The sequence below is a fragment of the Crinia signifera genome, chromosome 8, assembly GCF_055691185.1.
Source record: "Crinia signifera chromosome 8, ASM5569118v1, whole genome shotgun sequence".
Lineage (NCBI taxonomy): Eukaryota > Metazoa > Chordata > Amphibia > Anura > Myobatrachidae > Crinia > Crinia signifera.
Genome location: NC_139224.1, coordinates 169,155,614 through 169,182,107, shown reverse-complemented (window position 1 = coordinate 169,182,107; position 26,494 = coordinate 169,155,614). Strand labels below are relative to the sequence as shown.

The window sequence follows — 26,494 nt, the reverse complement described above, 5'->3', positions numbered from 1 at the left end:
CCGCGGATACCTGTGAAGCCCGCGAAGGGACGCGTTTACCGGTGAAGGTATCCGCGTGCGCTCGCCACGCTTCGGGCTCGGTGGCTCGCTGCGCTCGCCACACTAATCTATTCTCAACTCCACGCCGACGTCGATAGTGGGGGTATGAAAAGGTCGGAGGACGCGTACCGCCGCCCCTCACGGGCTCACTGCGCTCGCCACGCTTCGGGTTGACGTTGATCGTGGGGTGGAGTTAACTATTTTTGGGGGGCCATTTCACTGGTCAGGGGGGGGGTTTGGGTTCTCTGGCCCATTTAACATTGTTCCCTATGTTGATTTGGTTAAATTGAGGCATTTTACATTGTTCCCTATGGGAAATCGCTCTTGTTTCCCCAATTCTCAAAAAAACAAATCTGGACCCCAACTCACTCGGCTGTCTTTGACACTGTTGACCACCCTCTCCTGCTCAACACCCTCCGCTCCTTTGGCATCACTGGCACAGTCTTCTCCTGGTTCACCTCATACCTCTCTGATCACTCCGTCTCCACTCCGAGCTCCTCCTCTCCTACTACCCCGCAGCCAGTCGGTGTTCCCCAAGGGTCAGTCCTTGGCCCTCTCCTCTTCTCCCTCTACACCACCTCTCTGGGCACCCTCATCAGCTCCTACGGCTGCCATTACCACCTTTATGCTGATGATACCCTAATCTATCTCTCCTCCCCCGACCTATCCCCATCACTCCTGTCCAAGGTCTCCAAATGCCTCACGGCCATCTCAGCCTGGATGACCCAACGCTTCCTGAAACTAAACATGGCTAAAACTGAACTTCTAATCTTCCATCCCCTCTTCTCCCACTATCTCCATCAGCATTGGTGAAACCGAGATCGCCTCCACCAACCAAACGCGCTGCCTCGGTGTCAACATTGACTCCTCCCTCACTTTAACCCCCCCACATTCATGCTCTCTCACAGTCATGTCGCTTTCACCTCCGCAACATCTCGCGCATCAGACCATTCCTCTCCACTGACGCGACCAAAATTCTCATTCACTCTCTTGTCATCTCCCGCCTTGACTACTGCAACATCCTTCTCTCTGGGCTACCTCTCGCCCGCTTCGCCCCTCTCGAATCCATTCTTAACGCCACTGCTAGGCTCATCTTCCTCTCCCGCCGCTCTACCTCCGCCTCCCCCCTCTGTCTATCTCTTCACTGGCTCCCCATTCCTTTCCGAGTTCTCTTTAAACTCCTCACCACCACCTAAAAGGCTCTCTCCTCCTCCACCGCTCCTTACCTCTCTTCACTGATCTCTATCCACACTCCCTCCCATCCTCTTCGCTCTGCTGCCGACCGCCACCTGACCTCTCACCTAATCACCTCCTCCCGTGTCCAAGACTTCTCTCGCGCTGCCCCCCTGCACTGGAACAACCTCCCGCCACCCATCAGGCTTTCTGATTCCCTTACCTCCTTCAAGCGCTCCCTCAAAACCCACTTCTTCCGACTAGCCTATCTCTCCTCCTCCTAACCTCTTTCACTCCTCCTATCCTGCCTACCCTACCCCTCCATCCGTTCCTACTTATCCTATTGTTTTTCGTTTGTCCACCCACCTATTTTTAGTATGTTAACTCTTATGAATAGGGTCCTCCTTCCTCACGTACTCACCCTACCTCTTTACCTCACCTGTGCTCCTGCCCTGTTCTTCCCTTCCTCTACTTCATCTTCAGTGTCCTCGACAATTTCGACACCTACTTCTGAACTGATGCTGATCTTAGTTCTACCAGCTATACCCCTATTTATGCTGTATTTTATCAACACACCCTGTAGGTTACCTTGTAATTTGTTTTTTGTTTGCTATGTACGGCGCTGCGGACACTTTGTGGCGCCTTATAAATAAACCTACTACTACTTTTCGCTACCAGTCGTGAGATAAAACAGGATAAACAGGATAAGCCGGCCTGTTCCTCTGTATCCTTGTTCGTGTTGGTTGTATAAAGGTGAAACAAGCAGGTTATACAAAGACAGTATGAGGTTTATTGCAGTATAGCCCCATCGGAGGAGAGGCGAGCACACTGATCCACATGTCAAAGATCCAGATCTTCAATGTGTTTCGGCATTGTATTGGTTTGTTTTTCATAATTTAGAAATTTTTTAAAAAGAGGACACTTCTGTGCCCAGTGACGGATCACACTTTACTTAGAAAGTAACAGACTGAGGACATCGTTCTAACAATTGCCCTTCAACTGCTCCAACACGTCCTTGACCTTTGTGGGGTTAATCAGATGCGGGTGCTGTAAAATAAGATGGAAATTGTTCAAATACACACAAAATATCTCCAACAGCAAAAGCGCCAAGAGAGGAGATTTCGCACAAACCTTTTAAAAAAACAGATATCTCATGGTTGCCGACTTTCTGGCTGCCGTCTCCAGGAGAGGGCAGCCAGCTCAGTATGGCAGGGGGGGGGGGGGGAAGGGGCGGGGGCAAAGCCACGACAGTGATGAACAGTTTAGGGGCGTGGCTAGAGCGATTGTGTCATTTAGCCACACCCCCCACCGTGCAATGCTGGTATTTTATGCATTGCAATGCGGGGAGCAGGGTTTAAATGACGTGATCGCGTTATTTCACCCACGAACATGTTCTGCAAATATCACACTCGCCGGGACTCTCGCATCAGGATGGATGGATGGATGGATGGATGGATGGTAGGCGGGCAGGTTGCGGACACAGGGGACTGGCCAGAGTTTTATGGGTGTGTCCACAAAAACACTGAGCGCACTCTGGCAAGTGCAGGTGTGTCAGTGGCTTGCAGGGACAGGCAAATGACATCACATGACGACAGCACCCGCCCCCAATGGAGGCCATGCACTCGGTGGTACCTGGGCACCGCGCTCAAACACTGCTCTAGTGCAGGCATGTCCAAACTGTGGCCCTCCCGCTGTTGTGGAACTACACATCCCAGCATGCCTTGCCCTAGTGTTAGCATTCCCTAATAGCAAAACGGTGGCAATGCATGATGGGACTAGTAGTTTCACAACAGCTGGAGGACCATATTTTGGATATGCCTGGTCTAGAGGGATTTCGGAGCGGGCATGAACAGGCAGCATGTATATCATCATTGGCACCATCTGAGATTATTCCGGGGAGTTTGCCAATGCCGCCTCCAAGCCTGCCGTACCTCGCAATTTATTCATTATTACAATTTCCTACATTTCTATGGGCAATCATACGGCGTACTGCGGAGGTAAACAAGATGGTACATCCACGGGCAATGACAACTGGCTGCGGATAATATTATAAAGTGTTTTATCTGCTCGTCTGTCCCAAATACCAAGAGACGTATTTCATACTCGGCGGAACATTTATGCAAATGTTCCGTCACATCACTATATATGCAAATGTGGCATAGTAGAAAAACATCAGAGTGTTTTGCAATTTGAGGCTCCCGTCCTAAAGTCTTCTAGAACACAGTGTATCCCTTGTCTTGCCCGTTACCCAATAATCAGTGCAGGATCTCCTAATAGGCATGTGCCTAGGGACGCCGCTAGCTGGGGGCAGCAGAGAAGTGTCCCCGTCACAGAGCTTTCCTGTGCCCCAATTCAGGCGCGGTTATTAGACTACATTCCCATGATGCATCAGAGGAGTTTCAGGAGCCCAGGAGAGGTGGCTCTTTCATCTACCAAAGGCTACTTGAAGGGGCGGAGTCTTGCCAGAATCAAAGATGGGTGGAGCAGGTGCCCCCATAATAATATTGTAACCCCTAAAACTGCCCCTGCGAATAATAGAAGTTTGTGGCTCATCGATTCCATATGAGCACTTACAAAAGATCCAAGTCCGAAAGCTTCACTGGAAAAAGAGCAAATGGTCAAATTTGGCTGCGGGTCCTGTTTGCCCAGAAGTGGTCCAACCTTATAAACTATGTGACACATTGGGCCTTATTCTAGTTCACACTTTCTGACAAAATCCTTCTTAGATGGACAAAACCATGTGCACTGCAGGGGGGCAGATGTAAAATGTGCAGAGAGAATTAGATTTGGGTGAGTTATTTTGTTTCTGTGCAGGGAAAATACTGACTGCTTTATTTTTACATTGCAATATAGATCTTACTTTGAAGTAAAACCCCACCCAAATCTAACTCTCTCTGCACAAGTAACATCTGCCCCACCTGCAGTGCACATGGTTTTGTCCATGTCCACAGTGGTAGAAGTTTGCCGCCGCCCCCCCCCCCCCCCCCCCCCCCCCCCCCCCCCCCCCCCCCCGCCCTTGTGAATCACCCTCTGCAATACTCACCACAACACACAATGCTTGGTCCAAATCCTCTAGAATATCCTCTGTGTCTTCTAGGCCAATGGAAAGGCGGATGAGGCTGTCACTGATGTTCAGGAGAACCCTGTCCGCTTCCGGCACCGATGCGTGGGTCATAATCGCACTACACAAGACATAAGGCCCATTTTACTACCAAATCTCTGCCAGGGGGATGTTCTAGGTACCGGCTCTCAGATCCTCTAACCAAACACCTGGGCCTACCAAATCTAGTAGAGGGTAAGCTTGCAAGCAGGGCCCTCCTACCTATTTGACCCTCTGTATCACAAACCCAGTTTGGGGTATGGGTCATCGGGTCGACAAGAGCAAGGTCAACATGCATCAAGGTTGACATGACTGAAGATGGTAGGGCATCAAATACCGCCTATTGGTACATGTCGGCTAGAAAAAAAAAGAAGTGAAAAACTCCATGTCAACCTTGGCCAAATCAACATAATGCATGTTTCGACCTAATGACCCTGTCAACCTAAACCCATGTCAACCTAATGACCATTTGTTTTATTGCCATTTCCAATCGTAAAGCACAACAATATTTGCGGTGCTATATAAGAAACCGCTAATAAATAATATTACTGCAGCATTGTGGGCCAGAAGCATCCACTGTTCTCAATGGCAATTAGCGTGTATAAACTACAAGTATCACTAATTGGTCTACGTGGCTTGTAGCCCTGCAGTAAAAGTTAATGAGTCATGTATCAGAGCAAGTTCATTGAAGCAACCGGTAATCATAGCAAATATCATTTATGTCAAACATGCGACATAAGATGTAGATTCGGTTAATCTGCAGTAAAAAAATAATGTAAAGTCAATAGGTCGAGAGGGTGAAGAGGTTTATATGACAATGGTTGACGCAAGTCTACATGGACTACGATTGGGAAGAGAAGCTTGTGTCTAGGAACCGTGGTGAGCAAAAATATCCTGAGAGAAGTGCGCTAACATGGACCAATTATGGTTAAACGTGCAAAATAACACCAATATATAGACTGGTGTTTGTGATATCATTTTCATGGCTTCCTTTTGACCCCGTCAACATAGAATTTGAAGGCAGATTAGAACCAGTTTGCCCATCCCGTCTACCAACACACATGGTGTGGTTCATTTTTGTTTGGGGACAAAACACACACACACACACACACACACACACCTTTTGTACCCATTGACCGCTATTGTCTACCTATACAATGACCCTTTGATCTACCAACAGTCTATCTTTTTACTGTAGATGTAGTGACCCACGTTCTGACAAAGGGGTATTTTCTATATACCCCCTATAAAGTCTGTAATTAAGGCGGATGATCTATCAAGCAGTGGGAAAATGAAGTGGAAAGTCATCCAATCAGCTTCTAACTAGCATTTTATATAATGCACTTAAAAATTGGTACCGCAAAGCTTATTGGTTGCTATGGGCAACATCTCCACCCTATAACTGACCCCGAAGGTGCTTCATCTAGAGTGATTGTACTCGCATGGACCGCAGGCTGGTAATTACGCGGAGTACCCTTCCCTGCATATCTGTAATTTCCAGGTATTCAATGCAGAACTCCAGAATGGAGAAGCGGATTTAAGTCTTCAGTGTAGAACCGATGCCAGCTCTGTATAAATGCTCATTAATCAATTGCGGCCTCACGTAAGGAGGACGGTAATTAGTTAGAGTTCTCGCAAAGTGGATTGTGATGTTCCTTACATACGGAGGACAAATAATTGTATAATAATGGGAATACTCTGCCCTGATTGCCAGCGAGGCGGGCAGCATGCGGCAGCAGGCACCGGGCCAGATGATTATATTATCTGATTAGCAGGAGCCTCGGTCGCACACAAAGCGATGGTCTGCGCGGCTCTTGAACATGTCAAAGTATTTTTTGTACACTTCAAAGAAAAATCTACATCTTTCAGCAGCCTTCTCCCCTCCGTACAGAAATCATAAGATGCCGCATGACCCGGGCATTCTGTGCCAATCTCACAGGGTAAAATAGACCCCAAACAGAACAGGAAATGACCTACACGCCAATCTGCAGCTTCAGGGGTGATTCAGTAAGGCTTGCTAAGCAGCGAACGCATCCCGTAGGGGGGGGGTCAGAAATTATTCGATGGTTGAATTTACTTTTATTACCGCCAGTGTCCTCCGAAGAGGGGGCGGGTGCTGGCGGTTTGAGACGTCAGCCGCTCGCCCCCGGCAGGCATCGGCCCACCCGCGTTCCCAGGGGGAACGCGAGTGTTTTCATGAGGACACCCGCTGGGCGTTCCCCTGATACCGCCCCCCTCCCCATGTGGACGCATGGACGATCAGGCTAGTCGCCGAAGGTGTTTGTACAGCGGCCCTACACATGCGCAGAGCTGCACAATCGGCCCCAAGTACCAATGTTTACCAATATAAAAAGTGGCGCATTTAACACCGTAACGAAAAGGGACAATGACGCAACCTTGTAGCAGCTGACTGATCAGGGATGCACAATACACACAGGACAATAATTAAATAAATAATAATCACCATCACTAGTGTTCCCGCTAGGCTGTTTTTTAAAGGGCAAAATGCGCCCTGCCCCTCTAGCAGAGCCTTCAGTAGGGCCGGGGCTGCCCCCTTCAACAATGTCGGTGGCCGGGCCCGCCCCTTTTCATGATGGCGGCAGCCAGGGACCGCCCCCAACAGTGACGTCGGTGGCCCGGTCCGCCCCCCTTAAGCTGCCCCTGTGCAGCGGCGCCCTGCCCGCCCCAATTCCTAGAAGGAACACTAATGCTTGAGATTCGATAAAGCCAGCGACCCAACAGAGCGATTATCGGATAAGTGCGCCTCCGTACACCCTGCGCTCTGTGTGGGGTCCTGAGAGGTCAGTAAGGTCGGAAACGAGATACCGGGTGCAGCGCAACAGATCCCGACCTGCGCATTGTAGAACCGCTGGAAGCAGCCATTTGTATAATGCTCCCACGTCCATTCTCCCCGATCAGTGGCCTTAGGGACCCCAAACAGTAATACCGCTTTCACATTGCACCTCGGACACGGGATATTGCCAGGATGGTGATGTATGGGTCGACTGAATGAAGATCGACATACTTTGGGTCGACAGGAGGTTTTCACAGGTTTTTGTCCCGAATGTCGACATGGACACCATCGAAGTGTACCGCGCCCCCTCGCCATGCTGCGCTCGGCCCACTATTATAATCTCCCTCCACCCGTAGTGGATGGTAGGGTATGAAATACCGCCTGTCGGAACAAGTCGACCCAACAAAAACCGTGAAAAACTTGTGTCAACATTTTGATTGTCGACCTAATGCTTGTGTTGACCTTCCGACCCTGTCAACCTTAGCCACGCCAACCTATGTCAGGTGTCGACCTTCAGGGGTCAACTCAATGTATGTCAACTTCATAGCGCTAGTGACCGTGTCCCATGCATGGACCAGGGTCGAACCGCTGAGCAACTCGATCTAGGTTATAAGAAGGGTTAAACCAGGGTTACCCATCATACAGCGGGCACCCGGGTTCAACCCGTCTTATAACCTGGTGTGTACCTGGGCTTAATGGAGATGGTAAGACTGTGGTAGATACATGACAGACTGGTTGCTCTGGGCAATGTCTCAACTTTATCACCTCAACCAATCAGCCTTCACTCATGTTCCAAGTGGTGCTAGAAAGCCGGTTGGTGGCTACTTTAGCTCTCACCACGGTTTGCTCCATTTCATTCAGTGCACATGAAGATATTTGGCTTCCCTCATCTGTGTGGACATGTAGTCCATAGTTGGTTGCTATGGGTTACACTACAGGGGTTCACCATTATAGTGAAGAATCCCCAAAGACGCAATAATAATGCCATGTACTTACGGATGCTCAGCCAGACTTTCATATCCCCCAAGGCTTTCAGCGAGCGTCAACAGCTGTGGAAACGAGAAAATCAGATTAAGGCCCGATTTATAGCACCTGTCCCCCAGCATCACAGCCTAGGAAGCAACAGACCAGCACATCTACAGTAACTGAGGGATTCCATTCCACCATGGCTTCACCTGCTCGCACCAGCCGTGACATACATGGGATAGGTAGAACGGTAACGTGGCCACCCCTGTACCCCACATTATTTACCTTCAGGCTCTTCAGGAAGGTCTTGGCTTCTTCCAAACCACCTTTAATGTAGAAGGTAACCATCCCAGTGACTCCGGTGCACTGCCGCTTGGTGAGCTCATATTGTGGGTGCGACGGCAGACCTGAAACAAAGTATTTAGTAATGACTGCACCTGTGCAGCAGCTAGGCGGGAAACGTGGCAGTAATGACTGCACCTGTGCAGCAGCTAGGCGGGAAACGTGACAGTAATGACTGCACCTGAGCAGCAGCTAGGCGGGAAACGTGGCAGTAACGACTGCACCTGTGCAGCAGCTAGGCGGTAAACGCGGCAGTAATGACTGCACCTGTGCAGCAGCTAGGCGGGAAACGCGGCAGTAATGACTGCACCTGAGCAGCAGCTAGGCGGGAAACGTGGCAGTAATGACTGCGCATGTGCAGCAGCTAGGCGGGAAACGTGGCAGTAATGACTGCACCTGTGCAGCAGCTAGGCGGGAAACGTGGCAGTAATGACTGCACCTGTGCAGCAGCTAGGCGGGAAACGTGACAGTAATGACTGCACCTGAGCAGCAGCTAGGCGGGATACGTGACAGTAATGACTGCACCTGTGCAGCAGCTAGGCGGGATACGTGGCAGTACTGACTGCACCTGTGCAGCAGCTAGGTGGGAAACGTGGCAGTAATGACTGCACCTGTGCAGCAGCTAGGCGGGATACGTGGCAGTAATGACTGCACCTGTGCAGCAGCTAGGCGGGATACGTGGCAGTAATGACTGCACCTGTGCAGCAGCTAGGCGGGAAACGTGGCAGTAATGACTGCACCTGTGCAGCAGCTAGGCGGGAAACGTGGCAGTAATGACTGCACCTGTGCAGCAGCTAGGCGGGATACGTGGCAGTAATGACTGCACCTGTGCAGCAGCTAGGCGGGATACGTGACAGTAATGACTGCGCCTGTGCAGCAGCTAGGCGGGAAACGTGGCAGTAATGACTGCGCCTGAGCAGCAGCTAGGCGGGAAACGTGACAGTAATGACTGCACCTGTGCAGCAGCTAGGCGGGATACGTGGCAGTAATGACTGCACCTGAGCAGCAGCTAGGCGGGATACGTGGAAGTAATGACCACCTGTGCAGCAGCTAGGCGGGATACGTGACAGTAATGACTGCACCTGTGCAGCAGCTAGGCGGGATACGTGACAGTAATGACTGCACCTGAGCAGCAGCTAGGCGGGATAAGTGACAGTAATGACTGCACCTGTGCAGCAGTTAGGTGTCTGGGACATGCAACCTTTTGGTATTTCTCAATGACTGGTTTGGCAAGCCCAGAACTAAGGGATCGATTCAGACCATTTTGCACAGGTCCGAATTCGGCTCCACGGGCGATAGTGGGCCACTGCACATGCGCATAGCCCCAAAAGAAATGCTGGTCTCGCCCATAGAAATGCTGGGCAGGTGTTCCCCTGCCTGTCTTCGGGGCGGGTGGATGGATGACGTCAGCGCATGCCGTGTATTTGCCCAACTACGAGCAAACATCCGTTCACATCCCTGCGGGCGCCGGGGGGTGGGCAGTGTTGTGCATTCGGCGTTACCTGTTAGTAGACCCTGAGAACGGGCATTGGCAACCCCTGCTCTAAGGTTTAGTTTGGGGGTTTATAGCACCTACAACCACAACCCCGCTACCTCAATTAAAAGGATTCCCTGGATTTTATATAGCTTCTGCTGTATTCCAGGTTTATATCTGCATTAGCGGAGCAGCGCTACTCCAATATTGCCGGCACTAAACCGTAAAACACAAAGTCTATAAATGATCAGGACGCCCTACTGTCATCACCCAGTCGCAGAGGTCTCTAGAGTGACATTACGCATTTGCGGATGTCTCACCTGGAAAAATGACTTTGTCAACCCGAGGATCCTTCTCCAGGTACATGGCCACCGCCAGTGCGTTGTGGAAATGCTGCTTCATGCGGAGGGCTAAAGTCTTCAGTCCCCGATTGCAGAGATAACTATCGAACGGAGATGGAATGGCGCCGAGAGCTGGAACACAGACAGAGCTCTGTAAGGATCACTTGCATCTCTATGGACGCGGATGCACCCACTTGTTTGCCCAGGTGCATGCTGTACTCTAGAACCGCTGTAAAATCTGCACGTTCCTTGTATAGTCTCCTGGGGCAATTCTTCAGCTTTTGCAAAACTACATATCCCAGCATGCTTTGCCATAATTTTACCATTCCCTAATAGCAAAACTGTGGCAAGGCATGATGGGACTTGTAGTTTCACAACAGCTGGAGGGCCATAGTGTGCTATGCCGGTTCTAGAAGGTGCTAAATAAATAAGTAGACTTTGATTGGTTGCTATGGGCAACATCCAATCTTTGATAGAACTCCCATCTTAGTTATTTTCCCCTTCCTGTCCTGGCGGATAGGCTTTTAGAACACCCATGCAAGTAAAACCGATCTGTTCCTGGGGTTTTAAATTCATAGGACAGACGCCTTGGACATATATACCTACCTCAAACACAATTCTATGGCTTTTATCAGGCCCTGTTTTATTAAGCTGAAATATGCACAGTAGTGCAAATTAAATAGAGTTGCATTACACAGTAAAACCCCTTGTACACCGCCACAAAAGCCCGTTTTTCCCTTGCGGACCCGGGTCAATGGCGGTGTAAAAGGGGTTAACCCGTATACTTTAACACAGTACGTCTACCCTGGTCAGGACCTGGGTAGAACACTGGCAGGACCAGGGTACCCGGCTCCCGTTTACAGCAATGGGGGCGCACATGGAGGTCGGACAGGGGGGGACGCTGCGGTCCTGTGCAGACGGGGGCTGGGGACAGTCCAGCAGCTTACCTTGGTGCTGGGCTTGCCCCCAGTGCGACGATCAGTGGTCCCGACGCTTGGAGGAGATGATGTAATCTCCAAGCGCCACCCCCGTTTACACTGGGATCGGCACCGCAGTGTGAATGTACCAAAATCCCTGATGAGACCTGGCTTGGAACTGTGTTCCAAATACCGGGTCGGATCCGGGATTTTGGTGTAAAAGGGTATAAGTGAGGGATGAGGAGGGATCTATGGGACCTCTAAGGGAACAGAGAATGATGTGGATGTTTTTGCAATGGAAACAGCGAAGGTGCCCTGTTAGAAAGAATATCCTACATAAAAGGCTAAAGCAGCTCCTCACCTCTATGGGAGGCATTCAAGTGTTATGTATGCCAGAGACCACTAGACGGCACCTGGATGTCTGTTCTGGAACACACAGCCCCCAGCGATGTCACTGTTATGTGGTCGCGTCATTCTGACAGGCTGGTAACTATTACTACTATAATGTGCCCACCGAATGTTCCCAATTCACCCCACCAGTTGATGAGAACATTTCTGGGTGTGACGTGACTTTGCGGCTGACTGCTTGGTGTCACATGACTGATGAAAGCGTAGAACCACAATCACCATTTGGTCATTTAGTAACCCATCACGGCTCTTTGGTAGAGGGTGAAAGGTAATTTCTATGCAATTCAGAGCATGAGGGGAATACAGGAGGGTTACTGTAAGTACGATCTGGTTCCAAAATCCATAACAATAGCAATGTTATTTTCCCACAAGGAGCATTAATGGGGTCATTATGCCGTTTATCTAGTGTGAGAAACATTCTGACGCTCTGCTAACAGCCTTCCCGGAGCAGAGAAGTTTGCATTGCAATTGCAGAACACCACAGTCACGTCGATATACCAAACGAAAAATGTGGTAAGAACCCCGTTTTCACTGCATTTTCGAATGTATCAAATCGCTGACTGACGCATTTTTGGGAGTTACTCTATAGAAGCCTGAAACGATCAGATCAGGTGATCGATAAAATTAAAGTATGCCTCCTATTATTATTATTATTATTATTATTATGTGAGATCAATGTATGTCTGATATTGTTTGTAAAGTAGTAGTACGTTTATTTATAAGGCGCCGCAAAGTGTCTGCAGCGCCGCACATAGCAAACAAAAAACAAATGACAAGGTAACGTACAGGGTGTGTTGAAAAATACAGTATAAATAGGGGTATAGCTGGTAGAACTAAAATCAGCATCAGTTCTGAAGTAGGTGTCGAAATTGTCGAGGAGACTGAAGATGAAGTAGAGGAAGGGAAGAACAGGACAGGAGCACAGGTGAGGTAAAGAGGTAGGGTGAGTACGTGAGGAAGGAGGGCCCTACTCATAAGAGTTACCAGACTAAAAATAGGTGGGTGGACGAACGAAATACAATAGGATAAGTAGGAACAGATGGGAACGGAGGCAGGATAGGAGGAGCAAAAGAGGTTAGGAGGAGGGATAGGCTAGTCGAAAAAAGTGGGTTTTGAGGGAGCGCTTGAAGGAGGTAAGGGAATCAGAAAGCCTGATGGGTGGCGGGAGGTTGTTCCAGTGCAGGGGGGCAGCGCGAGAGAAGTCTTGGACACGGAAGTGGGAGGAGGTGATTAGGTGAGAGGTCAGTCGGCGGTCAGCGATGGAGCGAAGAGGACGGGAGGGAGTGTGGATAGAGATCAGTGAAGAGCGGTAAGGAGCGGTGGAGGAGAGAGCCTTGTAGGTGGTGGTGAGGAGTTTAAAGAGAACTCGGAAAGGAATGGGGAGCCAGTGAAGAGATAGACAGAGGGGGGAGGCGGGGGTAGAGCAGCGGGAGAGGAAGATGAGCCTAGCAGCAGCGTTAAGAATGGTTTGGAGAGGTGCGAGGCGGGTGAGAGGTAGCCCAGAGAGAAGGATGTCTCTCTGTCTCCTGTGATTATTATGTTTGGAATCAGGACAGGTCTTGTATTATGTGGGTAAACTGTAGGTGACCCTGGGAGTTTGAGGTCTGTATTCCCTCAGATTGACCATCTGTAGGAATCCTTTGAAGGTAGGATGCCAGAAAAGATCTGAGACCCCTCATAAACCATGGCCCAGAAGAGAGGACAGTCTCCCCCACCCAGTTAGACCTCTTATCAGTGAAGCCTGCCAGTTTTCAATCCCTTTGGAACAGCAGACAAATTCTTCATGTGAAAGGTCCCATATCTATGGACATTCCCTAGTCAGCATGGAAAGGGTCAAATCCCAAGAGTAGGAGGGATGAGGGAGTCTGCAAGTATAACTTTTCCTTTTGGCAAATAGGTCACTGTACTTCTTGGGGATCAGCATCGAAGCGACCATGGATTTCTTTTGGCGACCCCCCCCCACGCCAGAATTTGTATTTACGTGTAAGATACAGTTCTGTCATTTCTTTTATACCCTTTTATTTCTGAAATTGCATTTATCTTGTGTGTGCTTTTAAAATTATACTATCTTGTAACCATTTTTATCACTTAAAGCTCTGTAGTATTTCTAGGAATAAATAATACATATTTCCAGTTTCTGATTCTATGTTCTTAGGACTTCGCCTCAGAAAAGAACGCTACAACATTACCATTTTTATACTGCATTGATTGGTCAGGTGCGAGCCCAGCCACTCCTTGCGCAGTTTCAAGCGCTAAAATCAGGTTTTGGCTGGTGGCAGTGTACCTCAAAGAGGGGACCCGAGTGTCCAAAGTGAACCCCAGTCACGGCCAGAGCTGCTCAGATTGATGTATCGGAGCAGGCTACCAGTGGGTCCGCGACAAAGCCTATGTGCTTCTTTTTCGCATCCCGTTGCCCGGCCAGCCTTCTGCTGTACTGCCCGGACCCACTGACCTCTTTCTCCCTAGCAACACTAACTTCCCCCTTTTGGGTGCAGGAGGTCAGAGACCCATGGGGACACTCAGCCGGCGCTGGATGCTTCGGAAAGGGCCACTCTTTCCACAAGAGCTGCCCTTTGCGGTACTAATAGCATATATTAACACATATGCGATTAGTGGCATTGCGATAAATTTGCAAAGCAATGTCGCAATAATCATACATCCCGGCCTAAAGAGCAACAGTGAATAGCCTATGTCTGTACGACAATGTTCAAAGACATACTGGCCGACAGACCAGCGATATATCGGAAAGTGCGTACCCAGCATAAGAGTCCAGGCTCTAGGCATAGCCATGCTTGAACACAGATGTTAAATCAAAAAATACTTTAAGTCACATGTGCTCAAGTGTGGCATTAAAACCTGGATTGTTATGGAGCTTGAGAATTGTGGTTGGAAATCCGAGTTTGAGAACCACTGACCTAGTGGGTACACATTATACAGCCGACCTCTCCAAGGCACAGCATACAGCTACCTTTGTTAAAGCCGTTTGACACGGTGAAACGCGTCAGTGGCCTACTGCCCACTTTGCCCTTGCTATGAACTACCCGGACCAGCTCCAGATGCTTCCATTTATAGATGCCTACACTTGCCGAAACGGGAGTCTGCCACCCAGCCTGGTGTTTCCTGCTCATCCCACCCCATATGCTGCACTGGAAGGAGTTTCTATACCAGTTGCCCGTTGAGAAAGGGAGGTAACCAAGAGCCTTCAACTACACCCAACGTGGACGGTAATTCTTATCCCAGCTGCCTGGGGGTGTGGATCGTTTTATCGACCATACTTAGGTTGACACTGTTGGGTCAACAGGTAGCAAGGTCAACAGGGTTCTAGGTCAACATGGGTTTTTTCACTGGTTTTTAACCTGAATGTTGACACAGTTGGAAGTCAACCACAGCCCCTCAGGCACACTATTTTATTCTCCCACCATGCCCTAGTGGATGGTAGGGATGGTAGGGCATGAAATACCGCCTGTCGGCACATGTCGGCTCAAAAAACCCATGTCGACCTAGACACCTGTCCACCTTCATCCATGTCAACCTTGCTGCCTATCGACCCAACGGTGTCGACCTAATGAATATTGACCTAAGTGTGGTCGATAATACGACCGTAACCCCTGCCTGGCCCCCATTTATGCACCTACTGGAGCACATATAGGAATGGACATTCTATAAATTGAGCAAAATCAAACTTCTATAATACACATACCTGCTAGCAACTCTTCAAAGGTAATAGGTTGGTTACATAATTGTATTTGTATTTCCATTTTTATTTAGATTTAAATCTATTGCAGGGTTGCTGACTATTATTCTCCTCTCCGGGAGATGCCCGGAGAGGAGAGTTTCAGCAGCCGCTCAGGGGGCGGGGTTTAAGAGTGACACCACTAAGCCCCGCCCCATGATGTTAAACCAGTGAATTCACGGATCTACGTGGAGGGGGCGGGGCTAAAATGACGCGATTGTGCCGTTTTAGCTCCGCCCCCTCCTATGAGACCCAAGGATTGCGGCATTTAAATGCCACGATCCGGGGGACAGCGGGGGTCCCCCCTGAATCCGGGAGGGTTGCTCACCCATCCGGGGGGCCAGGAGGGGGACCCGATTTTGGGGAGACTTCCGGAAAGGTCGGCAACCCTGCTTTATTGTTCTTTATTAAGTCATTCATATGTAAAATCAGTCCAATTCCCTTTCAATTTTTAACTTTGATTTATTTAAATATCTCCAAACGCTGCTACCAATTTTCTATTTTGTCCATTCTATCTGGTCTATTTTTATTTTCTATATTCTATTTTCATTCTACCGTCAGGTAAATCCCTCTTCCTGTGGATGGGAACCACGTCTCTATTCAGCCCATCCAGGAACTAGTACTGACAAGGAAGCAAGTTTCCATTCTTCTAGAAGGAAGTTGTGTAGGAGACGGAGCAGAGATTCCTTTCTATTACACAGTTCATTTTCTACTTAAAAAGGGTTTATCTGTATTTGACAACCCTGCTGAAAACGAACATGTCCCCCCACTTCTCCGTCCAGAACCGGCTATAAATATTCCGCTATATACACAGCTGTACCGGCGATTTCTGCACAGGGAACCCTGCTGCTATACAGATTGATAGTTATGAATAGGAGCACGACCAAGGCTTGTACGGCTGGAATATCCACACTCCAGTGACACAGCGCCACCTGTAGCACAGAATGTGCAGGTACAAGTCCAGTCTCCTTAGCCAACAAAAGATTTATTTGGCATGAGACATGATTAACGGGTGCCATACCAACTGTCCAGCTAAACGCGGTAACGTCCCGGTTTTGGGGACGTTCCCACGTCCCTCCTGCGGCAGGCAGTGTCCCGATGCGCGGGGGGGCAGTTGGAAGCACCCCCCCAATCTGACAGAATAGACGCAGTGCCCGAAAATGGGGCGTGGCCCAATTTGCATAAGATGTACCCTCATTTGCATATGCCACGCCCCTGTTTCTAGTGTCCCTATTCTACAATTGTAAAAGTTGGGGAGGTGTGGGGTGCCATTACATTTTCTATAAGAAGTCCATCATCCAGGCAGGGGTGCCTGCAAGATGCATCAAGCATTGGACAGGGGAAATATACAGTGGTTTGAAAATGACAGTTGGGGGCCAATTGCCTGGTACTTTATCTCTCGCCATCTACCCCATATTCATCAATATGAATACAAAACAAACTACAGGGTTGAAAATACGGCTGGTAAATGAGGGTACGGGCTAGTAGGACAACCAATTACAGCCAAACTCACCGTTCTGAAGGAATTTAAGCCTCTCGTACAGTTGGTCACAGTTGACGGAAACCAAGCCCATGACAACATCGCTGTGGCCTGAAACGCACAGAACTTAATTAGCAATCTCTCAAACAAGGAAGCCCCAGACGCAAAGTTTAACAAAATAGAAAAAGTTATAAACTTCCAGTTCATTCCCTTTCATCTGCTTAGAATCCCCACCAGTCTCCTAGAGAGCACAGGGCGGCCATTTTGTGGTCTTCAACATTTCCAGTCATGCAGAAACTTTGTACCTCAAGCTACATATTCACAGGTAGCCCACAAAGATGGCTGCCTGCATGCTGTAGGTTTCTAGTAACCGGGAAAATGAGGGAAGCAGACTGGAAGTCCAGGTCTCCTATCTGCTTGAGGATATCAGAGATGATGAACCAGTTAATGAATAAAATGGTGCCCACACACACGAGGGTGATTCCACTGTGAGTTGGTCACTTTTCACCCAATTCCTGTGAGAAATAGGATGAAAAGTGACCGAATTGCATGTGTTTGACATCAGGTCCGATGTAATGCCTGGTCCTGTGCACTTTGCATCAGAGGCTGAAGATCACACCTACTGTGGGATAGATTTCTTGCATCGCCAAGCCTTTCGGCAGGCTTGGCTGGAGCAGCATATGATATGTCATATGCAAAATGACTGCATAGTATGTAGTATGCAGTCCTGCTGGTTCGAGGGGAAGGGTTGTGGGCAACTTCTCCCCTCGGAGAAGTCGCCCTAGTGTATGGGCACCTTATGCCTAGCCCCAAATATGGGATTTTGGCTAGTTTGGGATAAAATTGGACCAAAACCAAACTTTGAGACACGGAGGTAAATTTACTAAGATGGGAATTCTATTGGGTACTTGTGTATTTTGGCGGCGCCCGTCGCGGGCATCGTGTGCCTTAACTTTAAGGCACACGACGCGATTTCTCCATAGGCTTCAATGTTAAAATATTTTTAACATTGAACCCGATGGAGAAATCGGGTCCATCGCGTCGCGTCGTGTGCCTTAAAGTTAAGGCACACGACGCGACCCGACACGATTTCTCCATAGGCTTCAATGTTAAAATATTTAAACATTGAAATACTGTCGGTCGCGTCGGACTTGTGCCATTATAATGGCACAAGATCAAATGTAGTTGATAAAGTCCATCTAACATAGAAAACAATGGGAAATGGGCCAATATGGCCCATTTCTCATTGTATATGGCCCCGTCATGTCCAAATATAAATGGCCCCCATTGTCAGCGGCACCCCAGTATTGACGCCAACCCGAAGCGTGGCGAGCGTAGCGAGCCCGCGAGGGGCGGCGGTACGCGTCCTACGACCTTTTCATACCCCTACTATCCACGTCGGCGTGGAGTTGAGAATAGAATAGTGTGGCGAGCGCAGCGAGCCACCGAGCCCGAAGCGTGGCGAGCGCAGCGAGCGCAGCGAGCCCCGCGAGGGGACGCGGATACCTTCACAGGTATCCGCGTCCCCACAGGTGTCCGCTGCGCTCGCCATGCTTCGGGCTCGGTGGCTCGCTGCGCTCGCCACACTATTCTATTCTCAACTCCACGCCGACGTGGATAGTGGGGGTATGAAAAGGTCGGAGGACGCGCACCGCCGCCCCTCGCGGGCTCGCTGCGCTCGCCACGCTTCGGGTTGACGTCAATACTGGGGTGACGCTCACAATGGGGGGGCAGTTATATTTGGACATGACGGGGACATATACAATGAGAAATGGGCCATATTGGCCCATTTCCCATTTTATTCCATGTAAAATGGACTTTATCAAGTCCATCTTATCTTGTGCCATTATAATGGCACAAGACCGACGCGACCGACACGATTTCAATGTTTAAATATTTTAACATTGAAGCCTATGGAGAAATCGCGTCCATCGCGTCGGTCGTGTCGTGTGCCATGTTAATGCACATGACGCGATGGACCCGATTTTTCACACACGATGGACGCGATCCTCATCGTGGGCGCCGCCAAAATACACAAGTACCTTCTATTGAAGATGGGATGTTGCCCCTAGCAACCAAACAGGATCTATTAGAAGGTGCTAAATAAATAAGCGTAACCTGATTGGTTGCTATGGGCAACATCCCATCTTTAATAGAACTCCCATTTTAGTAATTTTACCTCATGGTGTCTCCAAGTTTGTTTTTTGGTCCAAAGTAATTACTGGGCCCAACCAAAGTCCAGTTGCATTAGGATTGGGTTTATCTGGGATTTTGTTTTGCTTGCCTCAGGAAGGGGAAGCAAAATCCCCAAATTCAGCTAAAACCTGGCTAGGTGAAGACACACAGGCGTCCCTGAACCCAGTGCCAGTGCAAGGCACCAGAGCGCCCCAGGCAGGGGGGGGGGGGTCACACCGGGTCACAAGGGATGCGTTCCACGCTGGCACACAACTCTTCCTCCTATGCTCATTATGAGTTACGTTCATTATGCATCCAGCATCTATACCAGATCCTGGACTGACCGGGCGACGCGTTCCACACTAGAACAGACACCAAGCTGTTTCCCTGCGCTGTGTAATAGATTTCCTCTTAGGCCCGCACAGCTGCTGGTGTAAGTGACAGGTGGTGACTGGACGGCAACATGGTTGTTTAATGGGTGAGGTTAGTGGCTATTGCGGCCTACTCCTTGTATGTGTTCCACTGGTCATAGAATGCCAACTGCAGCAGGGCTACTTACCGTTCATATACTTGGTTGCAGAATACATACAGATGTCCGCCCCGAGGGCTAGCGGGCGCTGAAATAGACATGGGCCACAAATAAAGGAATGCACGCAGGAGTCACCACATATTGTCTTCATAATGGATGCTTCAGAAATTTATATGTTCAAATATTTCTACAAAAGCGTCACATTCAGCCATGAATACTAAACTGATGCAGAACCTAATCCGGCAAAAGGTTTGAAAAAAAAAAAAAAGTATACATAAAATTCATATCAGTCATGACCCCATAGTGGCATCACCCTCTGCCACCCAGTAACCCTTCATCCACTCCTGATCTCACTTCCTCTGTCACTTTGTAATCACCCTTTGCTACTGCCTACTCCATCCGAGTTACCTTTGGTCATCTTCTGCATTCCAGTGACCCACTGCCTTCCTCTGCCACACCTGCTGTCACCCACTCTACCTAATCACCCTGCTATCCTCATCACCCACTGCCGCTCCCTAGGTCACCACCTGCCTCTCCATGCCACGACCTCTCTCCCAATTTCTGCCTCCCCAGTGTCCCACTGCCTCTCTAGTCCACCGATTGCTCCCATCACCCTCTGAGTCACGTTCCATCTCAAAAATTTATATAGTGTTGCCATTTTAACTTTAGGAAAAACTATTCACTTACTTGGAAATATGCCGACATAAAGGTGTTATCAACAGCTAGGATAATATCTTTATGCTTGTGAGCGATGTCGGCGCACCCCTTAATGTCAATAACTGTTAGCGTGGGGTTTGTTGGGGTTTCGATCCACACCAGCTGTAAGAAAATAAATCAGAGAGACATTTGTATCATATACAGTAGATAGATTAGAGATTATACACTGTTATTCAAAATGATGATTGTTTATTAAAACTGGTCATAATATATCTGAGAAAAAAAAGGAAGAAGAGGAGTGGTTAGGAAAAGCTGTGCATTGTGGGGATTCCAACACAAAAGGTGGGGCCAGTGAGGTCACAGTAGCTTTAATCCCTGCAATCTCTGGTTTTATGTCCCCGTCTCTAGCAAATGACCTGAAGATGTAGGCAGCGATGTCTGCTGGGTCAAGATCCTATTACCAGATTTTGTTTTTAATGGTCTTAGTGGAAGCTCACAAAAGCACCTAGATATTCAACACCACATCCCTACGCCCTCGTGGTCGCATTTTTCTCGATGCAAGGCAGATTCAGGGGGCTCTTTTTCAAGGCTTCTTAGAGACTGCTCTTCAAGCTTCCATATTTATAGTTAAAAAAAAATGCGGCAAAAATGTAAAGGACCCCCCAGAAGTCATTCCACCGTACTTCCGGTGTCCCACCATTCTTCCACTTTAAGCACCGAACTGCTGCAGGAGAAGGAGAACACAGCATCTGTGGGACACCGGTGGAACTTCTTCCAGGGAGGTCCCTTTCTTACTATGAATATGCTAGTCTGAAGAGAAGTCTCTTGGCCGTAAAAAGAGCCCTCAGCGGCTCGAAACGTGTTGGCCCAGTGACCAGGACCCAGCCCAGCTTAATCTTTGGAGCCTTGCGGGGTGTGTTGACATCCCAGGTACACTCTGCAAATACCATCCTAGGCTCCATCGCCCAACTGGGTAAGGGATCACCCTTCTCACAGTCTTTTATCCTGTCTATATTTTACATTTGTTTTTTTATCCTCAATAAATACCTTCTCATGTTTGCCTTGTGCGCCCAGGGTCCTTATAATTGTCCATTTCCACTTAACAGAAGGTGCCAGGAACATAACAGGAACACCCACAGACACACTGTCAGGCACCAAGGGGAGGTCAGAAGTGCCCAGTGGGGGCTGTGGGAGAACTGGACGAGGACTTGCACCCTGTGTCACCGTGCTTACGTCATACACAGACATTTATCCAGACTCGCATTTACCTTGGTATTGGAGGTGATTGCAGCTTCCAAACATTTTAGGTCGGAGCAGTTCACAAAACTCACTTTCAGGCCCATTTCTGTTGCAATTGTCCTAAAATATCTGTTTGTGCCTGTCAGAGAGAGAGGACAGCAAGTAGCATCTGCCACTGAGCAACAGCGAGGACAGAGAGCAGCATCCGCCCCCTGAGCAACAGCGACCAGCATCCGCCCCCCCGAGCAGCATCTGCCCCCCCGAGCAGCATCCGCCCCCGAGCGACAGCGAGCAGCATCCGGGCCCCTGAGTGACAGCGAGCAGCATCCGCCCCCCGAGCAGCATCCGGCCCCTGAGCGACAGCGAGCAGCATCCGCCCCCGAGCGACAGCTCACTACTACAATCTGCAGATCAACCACAGGGGGTTATTCAGACTTGATCACTGCTCAGATAAAAGTCAAAACCCTGCGATCAGATATACGCCGCCCTGCTAGAAGGAAATCTTGCCCCATGCAAGCCTGCAGATTGCTTGCAAAATTAGCCGGATTAGCGAGTCCCTGTAAATCAATTTGCAGCCGCTCACCATGTAATGATTCCCAGTGTGTGCAGTGTGTGTAGCCCAGGACTTACTCAGCGGCTGCGATAGAATCAGGCTGATCGGGGGCGGAGCTGACGTCACATGACTTCCCCTCACACACCTGGCCACGCCTGCATTATCCCTGACACTCCCAGATAACAGCCGCTCACCATGTAATGATTCCCCAGGGTGTGCGGTCACTGTAACAGGCAGCCAGATCTGGATGATGGATCCAGATTCCTTTGTGGCAGGCTGGCAGCGTCCTGCATGTGCGTCAGTCTGGTACACTCCAGGCAGGGAACGTGAGAGAACCCCATTCCGGAGTCTCCCCCCTCCCCCCCACAAAGCATCGTGCCCCGGAGCGAATACAAGCAGGACATTGTAATCCGCACGGCCGGGCCCAGGGCTGATACAAGCAGCAGCAGCCTCACAAGATGATGACGCTACATCTCGCGGGTCAAAGTGCACGTCGGCGACGTCCTCCTCTGCCTGGATTCTCCCCCGGCCAGCCCAGCACAGGCAAGCCCTGCTTAATGGCAGACATGGCGGCTCTCTGAAGGCATTATATTGGCGATCACGGTGCAGGGGGAATGCTTGCTTGCTGTCCATGGGGCCCTGGCCCCCCAGCCGCCGGGCCCCATAGCAACTGCACCCACGGTAGTTCCGCCACTGGGCGGAGCTGACATCACACGACTTCCCGTCACACACCTGGCCACACCTGCGTATTACCTGACACTCCCAGATAACAGCCGCTCACCATGTAATGATTCCCCAGTGTGTGCAGTGTGTGCGTAGCCCAGGACCTACTCAGCGGCTGTGATAGAATCAGGCTGATCGGGGGCGGAGTTAACCTCATACTACTTCCCTGAAAACGCCTGGGCATCATCTTCGGTGACACTCCCAGAAAACGGACAGCTACCACCCACAAATGCCAACTTCCGGTCAATCAATTTGCATACAGCCAAAAAAAATAAAAATAAGTAGGTAGGATTTTATCACAGGACGGCCTTGCGCCTGCGTAGTCTCTGGATAATCAGAAGTCTAAATAACCCCCACAATATTTAAGGGAACGCCACAACCGTCATTAACCTGCAAGGTGTTAGTTTCACAAACACCGCTGCTGAGAAATGCTGTCACCAATAAGTTACTTATTGTACCTTATGGAGTAACAAGTGGTCACAGGCCCCGGCTGATCAGCCCCATGTTATTGTCATCAGGTAGAAATCAGACCCCATTGATTTATAATAAATAGATTCTATCTGTGACCCAGGGGCGCGATTATATATTTAATAGTGGATGGATCTACGCTCCCCCTTGCAGGAGTGACATGGTAATTTGCTCAGGAGCGTCCTGCTGGCCACGCCCCTACACTGAGGAGGCCCCACCCCCTTTCCACAAAAGCTGACTTGTCGAGGAACGGGATCATGTATTAGTAAGCATCTGATTGAGCAGCGTGTAAGGAAAAAGCGGTTTGATGGAGAACGGAGCCCGTACTCACCTCCATAGACGTCTGTGGTGCAGATGATCTCATCACCGGCCTTCAGGAGATGGGCGATATTGAGGGTGGCAGCCAAGCCAGAAGCAAAGGCCAAACCTAGAGAGGACACAGATGTTACACATTAACGTCACTTCCAGACTCCTAAGCGATAGTGGGCTACACAAGCTTTGAGGAATGGAGAAGGATCTTTTTGATCCCTCTCTGGGGATTTTTTGCATACAAAGCCTTCGGACAGCATTGGCTTGCAGGCACAGTCCCCCAGAAGGCTACGTTCCCGAGCTTGATGCATGCAGGCCGATCACAGACCCATAGAATTCTACGGGAACTGCGGTCAGTGCCTCCGAGGCCAATGGCTTATCTAAGGGTCATCTAGGAAGCAGACAGAGGACGGGTAAATCAGGCGTTTAACCAACTTTGGGGTCTTACAGTATTTGGCGCCATCAAGAGCAGCGACGGCTTTCTCCAGGCAGTCTCTGGTCGGGTTCCCGCTTCGACTGTATTCATAGCCCTGAAAGAAGAAAGATCGTTAGCATCCTAGCTCCGAGTCATTAACCGCAACATCACCGTTCTTATGCAAAGCCCATTTACTGTAGGATCAGGAGGAAAATCTGTGTCTTTGAGGGACGTGATAAAGCCTTTAGAATTCGTGTTATGTATTATGGCGGTTTTGAGGGCCTCAATGCAAACTGTGACATCAAGCCCCCACCCCCGCTGTCCTAGGATGGAAATGACCCACGTCAGCATGCCTTCCCCTACACTTGTTCCATGGAGCCCACTCTGGAATATCCCGGTGGCGAGGGTACAATTGGAAGCATCTGAGTTTGTTGTCTTCCTGTGCTCCAGCCAATGAATGGGTCTCTATGGTGGTATACAGGCATAAAAGCATTTTACCCTTTGTGCAGTTGGCAGCGATCACTTATCTGCATGACCTGTACACCGAAAGGGTAAGAGGGCAGGTGTCATCTCAGGTGCGTCCTGTGTGGGGACGGCGATGCTACACGTGGCCTCTGCAATCTATGATCTCCACAGCGATAATGTTTATAATTATACTCATTAATCAGGGGATGCCTCATCCTGCACCAGCGCTTAAACGCTACAGTAATGCAACACTATCACACATGACACTAAAGGCCCCCATACACTGGGGCAATTCACTGCAATTTGGGCACTTTTCCTGCGATTGCAAGACCGTAAACCTGGGGGGGGAGGTGAGGGCAGGTCACCTGAGCCTCTTCACTGTGGTATATTCCTGTTATTACGGAGACTTAATCAAGTTCAACTTCGGACCTTGGGCACATGTCCAAGTACAGATTAACCAATGGCACGTCACTGATTAGCGCAAGGCTGCTCCAGGGACACGTGCAGGTATATGGCAGCATTACAGCAAATACTTGGCTTAGGGCTATAGTATAACATCAGGAGTGTAGCAACTGCTGACACTGCCAAGTCCGGGAGTGTGAAGCAATTCCCCACACATGGGACTTGCTAGGAGCCTCCCGGATCAGCTAGGATCAGTGCACGGTGGCTATCTGCAGCTGAGCAGTGTATACAGCAGCCTGACATCAGCCCCTATATAAATACACTGAGCGCCTGGGAAGTGCTGATCACCAGTGACTAAGCAGATAGCTGGGAGTCTCATGCAATGTTACATCAGACGGTACCCGGATTATACAGATGCATGGCAGGGTCTGCAGAGGGGGCTGGAAGCTGCTGGGGCCTGTACGGTCCCCCGCACGTGCAGCTGTACACAATATGGGGGGGGGGATACAGCTGCTGCAGAACCTCCTGATTAGCAGCTGACACAGTGGTAATACCAGGTAGTATGTCCTAGAGTGGGAAGAGGGGGCTGTAGGATGAGGGGTCTGAGCAGTTAATGCAGAACCTCCTGATTACAAATTAATAGAGTGACAGCACGTCATAGATCGGAGAGCCCAGGGGGATGAGGGGGGCTTCAGAATGAGGGGTAGTGGGGCAGAGGGGGGGGGGGGGGGGGGGGGGGGGGCTGTGAAGCTGCTGCAGAACCAGGTACGAACTGATACAGTTATGGTACCTGACAGCATAGACCAGGAGGATGGGGTGGGGGGGTATGAGGAGGGGGAATGAGGGTCTGCAGAACCCCCTGTTCACAAACCAGCAGGTGCTACAGTGGCAGTACAAGCAAAGGTGTCCCAAATTGATGAGGGGGGGGGGTCTGTAGGATGAGAATAGAGGGGGGTGGGGGGTTGGGGGTAACCTGGTTCGGCAGGTAGCATATCCCAGATTGGGGAGACCTGAGGAGGAGGGAGGGGAATATTGAGGTTAGATGAGGTTCTGCAGGACGTTTGGCCGCAGAGCTTGCACTCACTCACCGCATGCTCCCCCGGTCCGTGCTGCTTGAAGGTGGTGGAGAGGGAGATGGGGGGCACCACCGCCCGGGAGGTCCACTGCTCCGGCTCCTGCCCCGTGTGGATGGCCTCGGTTGCGAAGTGCCGGAACCCCTCCAGGAAGCCCTGCGTGGGGCACTGGTGCCCGTTGCTCTGCATGCTGCTGCAAGGTGTATGCGCTGCGCTGTGCGGACTGGAGATCCGGCTATATGGGCAGAGCCTGGGCAGCGCCCTCCCGGGATTGGCTGCAGCCGGGGGCGTACGGCTATATGGGCGGGGCTGCCGCCCCACCTACTGCAGGGGCGGGGGGCGGGGGAGACACGGTCTTTATATGATGTAATACGGTATGTATAGGAACAATACACACGTGGTCTAACCACAGAAAAGTGTCATGTACAGGAATTGCACCCCACTTATTACACGCAATAGGTCGACATAAAAAAAAAGTCGACATGAGTTTTTCAAATTTTCCCCCCCAAAAAATGACTTTTTTCATCCTTTACCATCCAAGTGCACATAGAGTCAGAATATAATAGCTGAGCGCAGCGCAGCACCGTGTCTGAAGCGCAGCGAGCAAAGCAAAACCATGTCGGTGTATGTCGACATTGACACTAAAACCTGTGAAAGCTCATGTCGACTTTTTTCATGTCGGCCTTTTACAAACATATTGTTTGTTTGACCTATTGGCC

At 49.9% G+C, this 26,494-nt stretch overlaps 1 protein-coding gene and 1 long non-coding RNA gene across 2 annotated transcripts in view; one reads left to right on the top strand and one right to left on the bottom strand.

Moving 5' to 3' along the window:
• The window catches only part of LOC146026784 (uncharacterized), a 149,325-nt gene extending 133,083 nt beyond the window's left edge, over positions 1-16,242 (top strand). Inside the window, exon 3 of the long non-coding RNA XR_014454541.1 lies at positions 15,849-16,242. This is a non-coding gene — a long non-coding RNA (uncharacterized LOC146026784). The remainder of the gene's footprint in view (positions 1-15,848) is intronic.
• CTH (cystathionine gamma-lyase) lies at positions 1,980-26,001 on the bottom strand. The gene is made up of 12 exons (XM_083157750.1): positions 25,791-26,001; positions 23,869-23,950; positions 23,443-23,538; positions 21,397-21,506; positions 20,159-20,290; positions 19,502-19,559; positions 16,801-16,878; positions 10,209-10,361; positions 8,358-8,479; positions 8,103-8,155; positions 4,256-4,394; positions 1,980-2,259 (listed from the first exon to the last, which is right to left on the bottom strand). The coding sequence occupies exons 1-12, from the start codon at positions 25,962-25,964 to the stop codon at positions 2,194-2,196; spliced, it is 1,263 nt and encodes a 420-aa protein (XP_083013876.1). The 5' UTR covers positions 25,965-26,001; the 3' UTR covers positions 1,980-2,193.
• Positions 26,002-26,494: the final 493 nt, after the last annotated feature.

Bases quoted from the DNA above. Each gene is read 5' to 3' on its own strand.
- CTH (XM_083157750.1), bottom strand. From the start codon at position 25,964: ATGCAGAGCAACGGGCACCAGTGCCCCACGCAGGGCTTCCTGGAGGGG. The intron at 19,560-20,158 runs GTAAGTGAATAG...TGTCTATTTCAG, and splicing joins TTATGTCGGCATATTTCCAA to CGCCCGCTAGCCCTCGGGGC. The intron at 16,879-19,501 runs GTAAGTAGCCCT...TGTGCGTTTCAG, and splicing joins TGCAACCAAGTATATGAACG to GCCACAGCGATGTTGTCATG.